This window comes from Melitaea cinxia, chromosome 29, assembly GCF_905220565.1.
Source record: "Melitaea cinxia chromosome 29, ilMelCinx1.1, whole genome shotgun sequence".
In the NCBI taxonomy this organism is placed as follows: Eukaryota; Metazoa; Arthropoda; class Insecta; order Lepidoptera; family Nymphalidae; genus Melitaea; species Melitaea cinxia.
In genome coordinates this window covers 7,042,020-7,059,063 of record NC_059422.1, presented here as the reverse complement: position 1 = coordinate 7,059,063, position 17,044 = coordinate 7,042,020, and the positions used below count along the sequence as shown (strand labels likewise).

At 31.8% G+C, this 17,044-nt stretch overlaps 1 protein-coding gene across 1 annotated transcript; it reads left to right on the top strand.

Annotated features, from left to right (window-relative positions):
• The first annotated feature begins 6,506 nt into the window (after positions 1-6,506).
• On the top strand, positions 6,507-14,672 carry LOC123667771 (altered inheritance of mitochondria protein 3-like). The gene is made up of 7 exons (XM_045601610.1): positions 6,507-6,518; positions 7,032-7,075; positions 8,633-8,712; positions 8,943-10,627; positions 11,301-11,490; positions 13,245-13,291; positions 14,488-14,672. Exons 1-7 carry the CDS (start codon positions 6,507-6,509, stop codon positions 14,659-14,661), a joined length of 2,232 nt encoding a protein of 743 aa, XP_045457566.1. The 3' UTR covers positions 14,662-14,672.
• The last annotated feature ends 2,372 nt before the right edge of the window (positions 14,673-17,044 follow it).

Genomic DNA, 17,044 nt, shown 5'->3' with positions numbered 1-17,044 from the left:
GTGTTTGAATTTCGAAACACGTCCCGTCCAATGCGATGCGTCTCTATTCACAACAATATCATTGGTTAGACGAAAACGGTACCACGAGACTCGGTTTTTTGTAAAATCGATACAAACGCTTCTACTTTTATATGAAGCGGAGCGATACTGTCGTTGTATTTGTATCGCGAGAGGTTTCGTGGTAGGGAGGCGGTCGATTGTGGAATGGGTGTTTTGTGTTACAGAAGCAGCCATTTCGCCGGGAAAGATGTCCGAAGCGAGCGTATTTAGGGCGTTTTGATACGATTTGGATTGTTTTTTCGGTGTTACGACGTATTCTCGACCGGAAACCAAAAAATGGTAAGAATATTTTATCATTTCATTTATTAGTTTTTAATGTTTTTAAGTGATAACCTGTATTTTGACGAGTGTTGAGTTTTGTCCTATATCGACTTGTGTCGCCACACTAAAATTAGTTTTGACTCCGGATAGTGACGTCACAGGACTGCGTTTGGTTGATATTTGTCGATATTTTTTTTCAATTACAATTTAAAAAGTATTTTGTTCGTGTTATCTGATAATATCAGTTAAGATTTATATCTTTTGTGTTTGCTTGTATTTGTTTACATTACTGGATTGTTTAAAAAAAAATGTTTAATTAGGGCTGTCAAAAAAGTTGTTTTAAAATATATGCTACTATTAATTAAGGCTAGACTGGATTGGTAATTGAGCTATAACACTTAAATCTGTATTTTATGCATATCACGTTAATTGTGTCCGATAACCTATCTCGTTCTAACACGTACAAGATGCATTATAACTGTCTTTGTCACTTGAGTGACTTATTTATAATGTTCGCTTGGGATTTGTTGCGCCCCCGGGGCGCTCCATATCAGCGCTAATGATGGGACAATTTTTAAATATTTTATCGATATTTAGTATCGATATCTCTGTATGAAATTTTATCTTATATATATTTTAATAGCAAAAAAAGTTTTATTGGTATTTTGATATGCATAAAATATATAAAGTAAATATTCATCATATTTATTAATTTAATTACATCTATGTGTTATACTAAAATATTAAAATGACATTATAAATAAATTAATTATTAATTGTTTCATTATAATGTTATTATTATTATTTAAGTAATACTAAAAAAATCCTAGTGTAATAATAATTTTATTTTACTATATAAAAATATAAAAAATCAATATGTAGAATAGTCTTGATCAGTGGACTCGCGTCGACTTTTAGAAATTTTAAGACAAGTTATTAAGGCTTCTAGGATTCTAAAGTTGCGGTGAAGTACCAATGCATGTTAAAAAATAATAATAATAATATATGGAATAACAAAAGCACGGGCATAATAAGCCTGTGGATATATCACATAATTAAAAAAAAAATAGTTTTATTGCATTAATACTGTGTACCAGATTAAGTCAAATTATTTTCTATAACAAACCCAGTATATTAATAATTACTACCACATTATGATTCACCTAAACTATAAATAACATAAATCATATAATATAATATAAATATTAATAAACCAAAACATCGATAAAATTCTCAATAAGAATATAACGTCACTATCAAAAAAATAAAATGTCCGCCGTCTACGAAAGGGAACCCGCTCCAACCATTATTATTACTACTTCACTTATTTATTTTAAACCTTATACCATTGGAATAAAGTTCAATTTTTTCTAACGCAAAGTATCTTACTAATTCATCCGAAAAATTAAGCAAATTTCGACCTTACATTTAGGTAATAAAGAATACGATTTGGTCAGAAGCAACGTATAAATATTATGGATTGATAGTTATAAATAGGGCGGGAAAAGGACATGTCCGCTAGTAGACAATGCGTTTGTCAGGTACTTACGTCAAATATGTATGTCCATTTTTTGTTTTGTTTTATGGTCGTACTTAAATAATACTTAAATGTTATTTATATGAATGTAATAGTTATTTACGTATTTTTAATGGTAATGGTAGCTATTAACCATATTTGTTTTCAAGTATCGATAATAGTATTTTTTTTTAATTAAATCATTTTTAAAATTAAAAGATAGAATACAAAAAAAAAACTCGTTTGAATAAAAGATTTTTTTTAAAATTGGGATGCTTATAATCTCCAACAGTTAAGCTAGTTAACTATTTTAAAACTAGACTGTATTGATTAATCAGCATAAATGAGTTTTTATATCATTATTTTTTTAGAGTTTTTGATTTTCATGTTCTTCTCAGCAGAATCTACATTCCGAATTATCTCCAAATTGTCTCACTATTGTGACCACACTACACACATCTACTTAACTAAACAGATAAGAACCTTCTCCTAAGTATGATCCAGCCGTTCAGAAATTTTGGTGCTCAGCAAAATATCGTATCTTATATATGTATGTAAACAAAGTGCGTGACACTTCATTTAAGTTATTAGTTTATTTTATAATTGTTCTTTGATGGATATTTGATCTGCGAATTGGTTGCTATGGAGCTGTTTTTTCATATTAAACGATTGTGAGAATTATATTGTAACTGTAAATATTTAAATAATAGTTATTATAAAGAACTGGTAAAGCAATAGCTTTAAATGTTGTTTCTCTTTTCAGGTTAGTTTTTAAATAATTTAATAATAAATAATATTTTGTAAATTAGTTTATATACGAAAATAAAAAACTTCTCTTTTCAGAGCAACACAATCATTGTTTTACTGTTCATAATATACAAAAATAAAATAAAATAAAACATTATAAAACAACATTTCTACAGCTTGTTACCAGAAAAGATGGAAAAATTAAAATTCGAATTCATAGTCAAAGCCAGTGAAGATACGAAAACAAATATTATTTGTGTAACTAGAATCACGGATTTAGATGGCCGGACTTTTGCGATCCCAGATAAGTTACAACCTGTAAAATTACATGATGGAATAGTACATACCCAAATATTTCAGAAAGTAAAGTCCACATTACAAAAACGGCATGAGAAACGACAGGTATGGATATCCATGAATCCGGAGATGAAAGCGGCTTATTGTGACGAAGATGGAAATAAACAATTTATGGGATACATACTGGAGGAACAAACAATACCACAAACTACAACAGGGTTTTCAGAAGAATCTCTAGCAAAAATCATAGATAACTTCGCTGAAATGAAGAAAGATTCAGTAAAACCTTTTAATATGGGGAAAGTGGTAGAAAAATTTGTAATAGAAAAATTTAATAGCAAGATTACCAATGTGTCGCAGTGGATAACTACCTTTGAATCGGAATGTACCCGTATAGGAATAGAAGAAGATATCAAAAAAATTGAAATTTTTAGGTTATTTTTAGAAGATTCTTGTTTAGACTGGTATAGTTCCATGCTTATAAAGCATACAATAAATTCAGAATGGGCAATGTGGAAAAAGAAATTTTGTGAAACATATGCGGATAAAGGTTGGTCGCCGATCAGGTATGCAATGCTATTTAAATACAGACAAGGCTCATTACTGGAGTATGCATTAAAGAAAGAGAGACTACTATTAGAAATAAATAAGTCCATAAATAAACTCACTATAATTGATCTGATTGCCACCGGATTACCGAACTTTATTGCAGATATGATTGACAGGAATAGTTTAAATGAAACTGAAGACTTATTTAATAACTTAAGAAGCTTAGAGCATATGGTACAAAAAAAAGTATTTCATAAAAAAATAGAAACTTCGAAAAATAAAACTATAGAGAAAAATGTGAAGCCCTTGGTTAGCCCATGTAAAATTTGTGAAAAAGAGAATAAAGGTATACGTTACCATCCTGAATCCCTATGTTGGTTCAAAAATAAAAATAACGATAATCCAAAACAAGCTCAAATAAGGAGTGTTAACAATTCTGAATTAGAGGTAGAATTAAATGAAATCGATCAAAAAAACTAATAGTGCCGCCATTAATAAAAATTAAATTACTAATTAATGACACTGTAGAAACATTAGGAATATATGATTCAGGATCTAATGTGTCTTTAATTAATTCAAGGTTATTATCTTTGAAAAAAATAAATACTTATGATAAAAATGCAGGTTTAAAAACTATTAATGGCGTAAAAAAATCAATAGGAATGGTAAATCTAAAAATTAAAATTTTTGAAATTGAAAAACATGTTAATGTTTTTGTTATAGATGAAAACAACTTCGACTATGATTTTCTTGTTGGGTTAGACTGTATACAACAATATCATTTAACTCAAAATGAGAATTTATGTATAACTCAAAATGCTATCAGCAATAATAATAAAGACTACATAAAAGATAAAGAAAAGCAACCTAATAGCACTAAAGAAATTCCTGGCAGTTCAGGTAGTGCTATAGAGAATAAAGAAGGTAAATCTTATGAAAAAAAAGGTGTAAATATTACAAAAGTATATGAAAAAGAAAATATACCTATAGTTTTCACTGCAGTAAATGCACCATTTTCAAACGGATTAAATGAAAGGTTAAACCAAACGTTGGTTAATAAAATTCGTTGCAAGATTAATGAAAGGAAGGGCAAAATTGCTTGGACAACTATTGCTCACGAATGCACAGAAAAATATAACGAAACTGAACATGGTGTAACAAGGTTCTCTCCAAAATATTTATTGGAGGGAAAAAAATTTGACGTTCTACCAGATGAACTGAAGAAAAATACAACACATAATTGTCTTTTGCAAGACCGAAAAATTGCCTTAGAAAATAGTATAAAATCACACAATTATAATAAAAAAAGATTTGATAAAAACAGAAAACATCATGAACTAAAAGTAGGAGATTATGTATACGTTGAAAACGGAAACCAATTAAACCGAAAAAAACTTGATGAATTGAGAATAGGACCTTATGAAATTGTAGACAAAATATCCAATTCAATTTATAAAGTAGACACGGGTCACAAAAAGGCAGAATCAAACCTCTTCCATATTACAAAACTTATTCCAGTAGTAAAGTATGACACTAAAACTTTGTAATTTAGAAAAAAAAGGGGGGGGGGGGAGATGTAAACAAAGTGCGTGACACTTCATTTAAGTTATTAGTTTATTTTATAATTGTTCTTTGATGGATATTTGATCTGCGAATTGGTTGCTATGGAGCTGTTTTTTCATATTAAACGATTGTGAGAATTATATTGTAACTGTAAATATTTAAATAATAGTTATTATAAAGAACTGGTAAAGCAATAGCTTTAAATGTTGTTTCTCTTTTCAGGTTAGTTTTTAAATAATTTAATAATAAATAATATTTTGTAAATTAGTTTATATACGAAAATAAAAAACTTCTCTTTTCAGAGCAACACAATCATTGTTTTACTGTTCATAATATACAAAAATAAAATAAAATAAAACATTATATGTATAAAATGTCACAACGTTAGTTCGACTCTCGACTTAAGCTCGTGTGACAATTTTAGTTACCATATTCCTCCGAAACCGCTGGACCGATTTTTATGAAATTTTGTGCGCATATCGGGTAGTTTAGAGAATCCGCTAACATCTATTTTTCAATAAGGGAGGGGGGGATTAAGGGGGATAATAACATACATGGCAACACAACGGTTGCGGGGTCAGCTATTATAACGATTAATTTTTATTGATGGATTGTATACTTTGAAATGACGTGTTGTATATTTTAAAATATCGATTAAGACGTTCTTATTTAAGGCTACTTAAAATTAAATTTTTGTTTTCGAGAATACTTTAACAAAATCTTTATAGATTTGAAACTGACATCATTTTTTTTTTCATTCGATATAATGTGTGTCCAAAGTACTGATTTCCTTAGATTTTCCGGCCTAGACGATAATTTATAATTAAATAAATGCTACCTACAAATACACAAACGCCCATACCACGGAATGCTCTGTATGACCAATATAAATGTACCTATGCCATGTGTGGGGATCGAACTCGTAACCGCCAACTAACCTAACTGTAACAATCTAGTTAGCTAGTGCGAAAGCAGAAAAATATGTTAATTTTAAAGTGAATGCAAACTTAACACATAAATATTTATAGGTAGGTAATCCATATTATTACTTGAAAAACAAAGTATCATTTGACATTACTATCGGGTTTTTCTAAATCACTCTTTGTAATTATTTTTGAAACTTTTTCATCTTAAAATTAGCATCAAGAAACATTAAAATACCAGCTTTTTGATGTTTGTGCGTTCGGTATTAAAATCTAAAAAATTTTTTTTTTTTTTGAGTCACGAAGTCATGAGTTGAAGACTGTAAATCGATAAAAATTTGACTCTATTACTTCACAATAGTAACAAAATTATACAATTAAACGAATGTCGAACGAACCCGAGTTTTTTGGCGACTCTTCTCTGGAAATTCTGCATTCTGAATCGGTGGTTGCGTCACATTAAACATAATTAATTGATTTATTTTCGCAGTGATAATTATGTAGTATGTAGATACAAGAAAAAGAACAGGGATTTTTTATAATACTATCATATTTTTTTAGAAAAAATAAGTAGTACAGTAGCAGATAACATGTTGGATCATGTAACTAGTGAATTAGAAGCAAATTTTATGACTTTTATAGTCACATCATGACTTAAATTTTATACACATGTAAAACGTGGTCATGTTTGTTTCTCGGTCCTTGTGAGTTTTTGATATTTCGGATTTTGGATTTTTATTATGTTTTTTTTTTTTTCATGTCACTAGGTCGTCAAACAAGCGTACGGCTCACCTGATGGTAAGCGATTACCGTAGCTTATAGACGCCTGCAACACCAGAAGCATCGCAAGCGTGTTGCCGACCCAATCCCCAACCCCCCCAGGAGCTCTGGTCACCTTACTCACCAACAGGAACACAATATTGCTTGAAAACAGTATTATTTTGCTGTGATCTTCTGTAAGGTCGAGGTACTACCCCAGTCGGGCTGCTCCATATTTTGAGCAGGAAATTCCTGCTGTGCCCTACCACAGTTTTATAATGTAATAAACATATCTATAAATACTTGCAATTTTACGAGTATATTCACGTAATTGATGATCTCATTTTCTATTACAGATGCAACAACAATTGTATCAACAAGAACAACAACCTCAACCTGGGTAAGAAAAAGTTTTGAAAGATGATTTATAACGTATTTTTATGGGATTTTTATGATTTTTTTTTATTCTAATGATTTTTCAATGATTTTCGCGACTTTTGTTCTCTACCATGAGTCTACCAAAGTAACCAACTAATCGACTACCATTATTATCATTGAACTAAAAATATATAAATACGTTGCTGATTAAAGCGGTAATGAAAGTATAAACTGATGGAATGGCATTCTAGGCACAGCAAGAGGCTGTTGCTCGCAGGTTCGAACCCCGCTCTTGACATACCTATTAGCGAAGATCACTATTATAAATGTTTGTCGTTATGTTTTTAAGCAACCCAAAACACATGATTTCATCTTAGTGATAATGAAACGCTGAAAAAATTTGTTTAATATAGATTTGATACAACTTAGCTTATACCCTGGAAATTATTTGGTGGTAATTGAATATATAATATAGAAATGCAATTAAACGTTCTTATATATGATTTTATACATTAAAAAAAAGATAGCAACAGCGAAAGCGAGCGAAAAAAGCGATTGCATGAAAATTATGAAGAATATATGAGTATGAAGCTGTTTTGCGAAGCTAAGCGATTGTAGTTTTTATAAGCTTTGTATGTAGTGTAGAGCGAGCATAAGCGTAGAAATAATTAATTAAATTTATATAAGAACGTAAAGACATTTCAGTTGTAAGAAAGCTTAATTGATGCTGTTATATTTTATGTTAAAAGCCAGGGTTTAAGCTACAAGTAACACTACATTTTAATTAAACGAATATATTTCTAGATTGTTTTTATCACTCATCATCATCATCGCTTCAGTCTAATACCTTATATATTAAAAATAATTAATACAGTAAGTAAACAAAAATTTGACTTTAAAACTTACGTCTATGAGTAGAATGGTGTTTCTACTGATGATCACAAAAATCGTATGTAATCATAAAGCAATAGATATATGTATTATCATTTTACAGATTGTGCAGATATCAATGATTAAGTTGGTTCGATTCCAGCTTCTAAATATTTAAAAAGAACTTTACAGTGGAAAACACGAGACTGCTTTAGACCACACGACTGAAGTAAAACTTCAGCACAATAGGCCTGTACTGTGTCTTAGATATACGAAACTTATCTGGCTATGAGAGAGAAAAAATGTGTGCTCGCACCTCTCTTTCTTGCTCCGTTTTCCTGGTCCTATCACACTTTTCTTAACGCTTTCGTCATGCATTCACCTTACTCCCCAAGTGTTGTGGTTTATATCGTAAATAAGATACTCATCTATCAGAGACTTTCATCAAGAGGCGAAGCAGGACCTTAGTGTGAATATTTATTTGATGTGAAACTCTAATAATATTATCATTGATTTAACTTGTACTTACAATTAGACATTCATAAGTAATAACGTTTTTGTTTTTTTAATTTAAATTTTATCAGGAGAAATAAACCAGTAGAAGTCGAAATCTAAGTTAAAATTAGTGTTTTTAAATTATATCACATTATTTTAATTTAGAACTTCAATCTTATGAGACATTAAAAATATGTCATTGTTTTTTCTCCAGCGCTCAAGATCAGTCAGGACACCAGATGGTACTATGTCCAGTACGTGTGGTATACGAAACTCAGATGCTGGTACAACCAGGTAACAATAAATATAATTATTTTACTTTTTGTTCTAAAATTTTTATTATCAATTGTTTCTGATAAAATTCTCATACTTGGGTTTGATGAGTGCTTGATAAGATGAAAGATATTCGAGATTAAACTATATGGACAGGGCATTGAACTAAAAATTTTAAAATGTTTAGTATATCTGGTACAAAGTACAAATATTTTATGTAATTGCTTGATAATGTCATTTTACATTTCCAGGTGAACAAATACAACCTAATCAAACGATATTTGTCAATCCCCAAAATCCACCACCGTGGATACAAAACAGAACAGTACAAAACCCAGTTTTATACGTCCAACATGTGCCAAACTACGTTCAGCAAACACAACAACAAATTGATCCCAACCAATTGTACATACAAAATTATGGTTATCCAAATATACAACAAATGTTGGTCCAAAATCATCAGGAACAAAATCGGCAAATGCAAATGACACCGGCAAATGTTATGCCAAATCAACAAGCAATTGGTCAAAATGTCCAAACACAAAGATTTGTACCAAATATTACTCCAATGCCAAGTACTATTAATTTAGTTAATACGGTGCAAAGTCAGAATAATCCTATGAATAGACAATTTGCACATAGTCAAATAGCGAATATGAATGAAATTGTTAGCAATGTTAAACAAGAAATAGTAGGACAAAATGTGTATAGGCAGTTCCCACAAGCTATACCGCAGGATCCAAGACATCAGGTACAACAGACTGTTACTATCGTTCCAAATAATATACAAAGACCTACAAATATGTATGAGCAAAACGTTGCTCATATACAACAAATTCCACAACAAAATGCACCAAATATTCAAACGAGTTATCAAAATGCTATGATAAACGTACAGGATGCTAGAAAAGCCCCACCACAAGTTAATAAAAACATTAATTACAACGTTGTTCATCCGAATATGTCCGCAAAGGGGCTGCAAACATTTAGACCGATACAACCAAGGACTAATCAAATAAGACCCAATGTACCACAATTTCTACCGGTCCAACCAACTCCCAATATTGTTCAATCATCTCTGCCAAATATGGTAAATAGAAATGTTCCTCGGAAAATATTACCTAACACAGTTCAAGTACCAAATAGTATAGCTTTATCAAATAGTGGTAAAAACGAAATCAACAATGTTACGTTCAATAGAAAAAGAAAAAGCGAATCACCAGATGAAATACATAAAAAGGTATCGATAAGTAACAGCCCAGAAAATCCTATTATAATTAAGAAAATAGAAAATGTACCTAATCAAATAAATTGTTCAGATATTGGCGTTAATACGAGTCCTATCCACAAACCGGACGGAAGAATACCGATAAATACTATGCAAATACCTCCACTAAATCCTACGCATGCACAAAACTCAAAAATAAAAGAAGAACTAGCTAAGAAACCTCTAACTAATCCAATAACAGAACCACAAAATGTAATAAGAAATAATGTAGTTGTAAGCACAGTTCCTGATAGTGTACCGCCTGAGAAAGAGAAATTGGTACGAAACACTGTCTTCACGCAAGCTCGAGGAAGAGTTCTAAATGACAAAGAACCTATACTTGAACCTAATAGAACAGAAGTGCCAACAAATAGTATAGCTTTAAATAGTCCAGTTCCAGCCGTATCTGCTGAAATCACTCAAAAACCACAAAGAAATACTATCAATGACAGTAAGGACGTAAGTAAAGCGGAGCCCAGCAAATTAAATAATGCTACAATTAATCCCGTTACAGTTGAAAACAAACCTACAGATACAGAAGAAAGTAAAGTAAATTTGACAAGTGATATAAAGGCCGCGAACGAAGTTAAAGTAAAAGACGATAGGGATTTTATTCTTACACACGTTTTAGACGGTTATGTTATACAGGAGTCAAATATAGCTTTTCCTGTAAGTAATATTGGAATAATCTGTAAATATTTTTGATACAAACAGCTTACAATTAAATATAATATATATATATATATATATATATATATATATATATATATATATATATATATATATATATATTTCGTATCACGATGTATGTGGGCGATAAACTCCAAAACTACTGAACCAATTTTTATCAAATTTTGTAAGCATCTGTAATTTGGTCCACCTTGGGAGATAGGGTAGTTTTTATCTCAATTGGACCCGGTAGGTGGCGCTGCTATCGGTATATAACTCTGTAACTACTGAACCAATTTTTATTAAATTTTGTAAGTATCTGTAATTTGGTCCAACTTGACAAATAGTGTAGTTTTTATCTCAATTAGACCTGATAGGTGGCGCTGCTATCGATATGTAATCAATCAAATTTGGTAGCTGTTGCCCGGGTAGGTTAGGTTAGAGAACTATAATATAGTAACAACTAGACTACTTGACAAAAACTTGTTTAAATGTTAACTGAGTATTATTCTGATTTGAAATTCTTATTGTTATAGTGTTTTTGTTTTTATTTTCTTGTTAAGCGCTTTTTTTTTTTGTTAACTTCGACAATATTCTTGGCGGCCTGTATTTTTTTTTAATAATTTGAATGTTTGCACCTTAACAGTTCTAAGTAGAAACAATGCTGTTTCAGATAAGAAAACCGTTAAAAGAGAAATCATTACCGAACTATTCAGATGGAATTGAATCTAGCGAAGCGAAGGAAATAAAATTTGATAAAGATGCAGGGGTTAAAAATAATAGCAAAATATTAAACATATCACATTTAAATATAAATGATATAGACAAGGATGTCAAGAGGGATGAAAAAATTAATAATCAAGGTAAAGTATATATTAAAAATATAATATATGTATAAATACTTCAAATACTATTTGTGCACGATGCTACTGAGCGTAAAGATAGTTTCGCTTCAGACTGTAATATCCCACTGTTGAGCATAGGCCTCTTTCCTCATGTAGGAGAAGGATCAGAGCTTAATGCACCACGCTGCTCCAATGCGGGTTGGCGGATATATTCCCTACTAGTGTAACGATCGCTATCAGGTGTACATGATAACAACCGGGACCGACGGCTTGACGAGATGGTAATTAAATTAAATTATTATTACAATTAAATAATAAACATGGTACAGATAATTTGACTTTCTGATGAGAAACACCGAACCTGTCTGTATCATATGAGAAATACCTTTTTTATGTAAAACGATCTTTACATGATAAACATGTTAGGTTTTATTGTTATTAACTACAATCGCGTAACACGTGTTACTGTAAAGATAAATGATGCGTGACTGCCAAATAAACTAAATTTGTATGAATACAAGTACATATTACGACGAAAGAATCGTGAGCAAGGATGTGTGTGAACTTTATTAACAATCATATTATAATGAAACAATTTTTTCGGATTTTACCGCGGTTTAGGTTTTTAAAAAGCGCAACGTTTCGAATACTTTACAGCAACCATGGTCACGGGAGGGCTGAGGTGTCAGGCGTCCTAACGTTACAAAGTTCTTCAAAACTATCCTGTATACTTAATATTTTAATTAGTCCTCTACGCAGAAAGTACTCTGTGGTTATGGCAGTAAAGAATATAGCCACCACTTCTCTTGCCGTGGGTGTCGTAAGAGGTGTCTAAGGGATAACACACCGTTCCGCTACCACCTTGGAACATAAAAAGCCGACCGATGCCAGGATAACCATTCAACTGCTGGCTTTGAAATACGCAGACCGAAGACGGGCAGAAGCCCCGCGGTCATCAACTCGCCTGCAACACACGAGTTCACGCCATTTTTGGCGCGAACTTGTGGAGACTTATGTCCAGCAGTGAACTGCTATAGTTTGATCTAATGATGATGATGACGCAGAAAGTGCTAATTGAGTCTTTAATCTGTTGCATATTATGCTTGGTTTTTTATTTAAATATTTGAATAATGGGATCCCAAGCAGTGACCAGCCATCTTCTCTATTGAAATTTGGATGTTTTTTTAATTTCAATCTCACGGATCATCCTTGATCGGTATTGTTTTGCAAGGACCTGTGGTTTATCAAATCTATAATAATGGCAAGCTTTGTCTAGACTATGTTCACAGATTGCGGACTTAGTGTAGCGACGGTGTCTTATGTCAGCTATATGTCCTTTAACACGAGTTTTAATCGATATTTTGGTTTGGGCTGTATAAGAGAGACCGCAGTCACAATCAAGCTTGTATACTCCTGCATCTTGTAAGGGTATATGACATTTGACAGATGGTAAAAATTGACTTATCGTTTTTGGTGTCTTGAAAAAAGTTTTTTATAGAAGCTCGCTTTAGGATGAAGCCAATTTCGTCAGTGACTCCTTTCTTATTAGGTAAAACAGTAGGTACTCGTTAGACGGTGGCAGGTTTCACACTTTCACTGTATCAGAAATGTCGGGCATGTAAAAAACCCAATAAACCGCAATAAAATCCGATTAAGTTGTTTCATTATAATGAGTCATTTCCGCGTAAAAATTAGAATAGATTAACAATCATAGTTTTTTAGTCAAATTTAATTTATTATTGATAAGTGATTTGTAAATTTTTGTCTTTCAGATAATCCGTTTAGAGCATTGAAACCAAGTGTTGTGAAGTCTTGGACGGTAAGAAATATTTGATTGCACATTTTATTAATTGTACTCTATTTACTTCTATTTCATTTTTTATGCTCTTTCGATCTTTACTTTATCGAGTGCTATGTGGTTACCGCAGTAAAGAATATAGCCACCCCTCTCTTCCCATGGGTGTCGTAAGAGGCGACTACGGGATAACACAGTTCCACTACCACCTTGGAACTTAAAAAGCCGACCGATGGCGGGATAACCATCCAACTGCTGGCTTTGAAATACACAGGCCGAAGACGGGCAGCAGCGTCTTCGTTTCGACAAAGCTAGCCCTGCGGTCACCAACCCGCCTACCCATCGTTGTGACTATGGGCAAAACACATGAGTTCGCGCCACTTTTACCGCAAACTTCGGGAGGCCCATGTCTAGCAATGGACTGCGATAGACTGAAGTGATGACTATCGACCAAATACCATTGTTTGAACTTACTTAATAGCACTATTCTTGAGGCCTTTGAAATTATTTTTATTAGAAAGTGTGATCATAAGTTTACGCCTAGTAGAGAAGTAGCGCATCAGAAATACACGCGAGTGAAAGGCACAAAAGCCACTTATTGAGCGCGAGTTTCTTACTTATGATGTTCTAATCTAATACTTATATTATGAAGAGAAGTTAGTAAGATCACAAGTGAATAACACTGGTCTTAAGTAGTCTTGTGTTCCTGTGTGAGTGAAGTGGAGATCTCCTTTAAAGGGTAGGGGTCGAGTTGGCTTACGATGCTTTTAATGTTACAGGCCTCTAAAGGCTACGGTAACTACTTACCATCAGGTGGAACGTACACTTGGTTACCACCTTTAGAGTACCCATAAAGATTGTAAGAGCCTAATCTCTGAAATCATAGGACCAATTTTTAAAAAAATCTTTCACCGGTAGAAAGTTAACATTTCATTATTATCATTACATTTCACTATAGACGGCGCCACGGTTTGCTTAAACCGAAAATAAAAATCATCATATCAAGTTTCGATCTAGCGGGTACATCGTTCCTTAGCTTAATTGTCTAGAGCGCCGACACGGTCAGTCGGAGACGCGGGTTCGATCCCCGCTGGAGCGGTCAATTTTTGATATGATATTCAAAAATGTTTAGAATTCCTAATGTGTGGGAAACACAAAAATAAAATCATACATATTAACATTTCGTTGTCATTTTCAAATAATAAGTATTTTTTTAACAGGCTCAAGAGCTAGAAACACACCTGGCTAAGTTCGGTTGGAATGAAACCGTATCAGTGTTGCAAGAACACGAAATAGACGGAGAATCTTTATTACTAGTGTCGAAAGGGCAACTTTTAACTATCGGTGTTAAAGAAGAACACGCAGACGTTATTAGCGAATTTGTTAAGAGTTAACACTATATTTAAAAAAAAAAAAACAATTTTTAGATTTTTTTACTATGGCAATACTTTGCTAATCGAAATGGGACTTACCTGGGATTAAAATAAGTCAGAGACATTTCTAAGGTAAGACCCTTTTCCTGCAATGTAGGTATATATTATTATGAAACCTTTTAGTTGAAATTAATGGCAAAAATTGTATTTTAAGTATTATTAAGTATGTAGGTAACTATAATTGTTTACGTTACAGTCTAAAATAATTTGAATATAATGTAAGTTATACACTAGGGAAAGTCCCTTTTATAGAATGGTTGACCCCATTTTAAAACTATCTTAGACTTTAAAAAAAAGACTGCTTTAGAAATTATTATCATCAAAATAATATTACTTACTTACTTTTAAATGTTATTTACAATATTTATTTTTAAAAATAATAATAGTGCTGTTTAATTAGCTACACACAATTTATCAAAATTTTATATTACATTGGTAAAAAGCCTTTTTCTTTTTAAACAGGTAAGGTTATGTAATACGGGGATAAGATTAAATTACCATTCACACCTGTTTCATATTTAATGATATAATTATACTCTTCATTGTCTATTCGCTTATTCTATTCGTTCCCTGTGAATCTAAGTCTTGTAGTTTGTATCATCTGGTAAAACAGATCTTAAGAGGAGAGGATACTTGAGAGACTTGAAAAATAGGTATTTTAATAAAATGTTCCTGTCTCGCTGTATGCCGCCACCACGCCCCGAGCCAAGAAAGGGACAACTGCAGCTCAGACCGTTTTAGGTAGATAATTATTGATCAAAGCAGCATTTCGTAGTCGACTACTTCCTCCCCAAAACATGCCAATATTTTTTTATGTCAAAAAACCGTCAGCTATGCCCCTGTGTTTTCGTTTTTTTGTAAATATACGTAATTTTTTTTAATGTGCTACTGAAAATGTATAAAAAATCAGACAATATTTCTAGTTTTCGAAGACTCCTACTGCCTATGATAATAAGAATATGAAAAAACCAAGACATAGAGGCATGATCATGCCAGTTACAGGTTTTATGTAACAAAAATATTTGATCTATATAGTGTTATTGTCCAGGGAGAAAACAGTCGACTATGTTTGTGTGGAGAAAGAGCCGGTATCCTTTCCTCTAAATGGCCTATTTTTACCACCAGCTGTTAAGCTATATTTATGACTTGTGTGTAGGATGAACTTTGTCTACAAACAGTGGAACATGCCCTTAAAATTTATTATATGTACTTCATAACTCAATATTACTCATAATTTTTTTTTTACAAATTTAGCAGAACAGTTTTGTATGTATAAAAATTAAAAGTAAAAGCGAATATCTGGAGCTTACCTTTCCACTAGGAAACAGTATTGTCAAAAACGTTAGTAAGCTTTACAGTCACTATGGACACTAATGATTGGATGTGATTGTAATGGATGTCCCCTTGGGAAACACAGGTGATATTGTTTATAACGTCTCCGAAATATCGGAATCTCAAAATTTTTTTAATTCTCAAATAAAAAAAAACTTCAAACACAATATTAAGGGCAACTCAAAAACTCAGGTCCGCTCAAATTCCAGTAGGATTACTTAACAAACACCAGTTTTTGAATAAAAATCAAAAAGTATCATCAAAATCGGTACACCCAGTAAAAAGTTATAAGTAACACACATAAAAAATATTGGTGAATGAGAACCTATTTGTTTGATTCGGTTAAAGACAATAGCCGTAATTTACATATAATTAAGATAAATTTAACGTAAGTTTAGCAACTAGTGTAAAAATAGTTACTGTAATATTAGAAGTTATTGTAAATATGTACATGGGAGTTTTTTATGTCTTTCTATAAGTGTTATAGTTGAATTTTGTACATTATATTGATATTTGATATTAATTAAAAATATTCAAAATAAACAATTTGAAAAAGAAGGAATTTATTTTATTTCTTAACGATAGTACTATTCAATGCTAAAGTTTTCTGAATGGATGGATGGATGGGTGGATGTTTGTTACTCTTTAATAGAAAGCAACATTTCTGTAGGATTAGAAATTACGCGGAAGAAACCGCAAGGCGCAGGCAGTTTAGTTACAAAGAGAACGAAAAGTATATTACAGATATAAAAACGAACATTCAGGATGTCATTTTCAAAAAAATTGGGTTTCCAAAATTTTTTTTAACTATATTATATAGAAGCTTTATAGGTACCTACTGAGGACTGGAATCAATTTAATCCCTTTCAAATCAAATCAAATAAATAAACTAAAAGTAATTTATAAGTTTGTCTTGTCTGTATTTTATAATGTAAGTAGTCGACAAACGAGTTTACTTTTGTTTTCGTAAGTGGAATTGCAAAAAGTGAACATGACTAGTTGAAAATTAAAA

Excerpts from the sequence above, each read along its gene's own strand:
- LOC123667771 (XM_045601610.1), top strand. Across the intron at positions 7,076-8,632 it reads GAACAACAACCTCAACCTGG|CGCTCAAGATCAGTCAGGAC; the intron begins GTAAGAAAAAGT and ends TTTTTTCTCCAG. Across the intron at positions 13,292-14,487 it reads GTGTTGTGAAGTCTTGGACG|GCTCAAGAGCTAGAAACACA; the intron begins GTAAGAAATATT and ends TTTTTTTAACAG.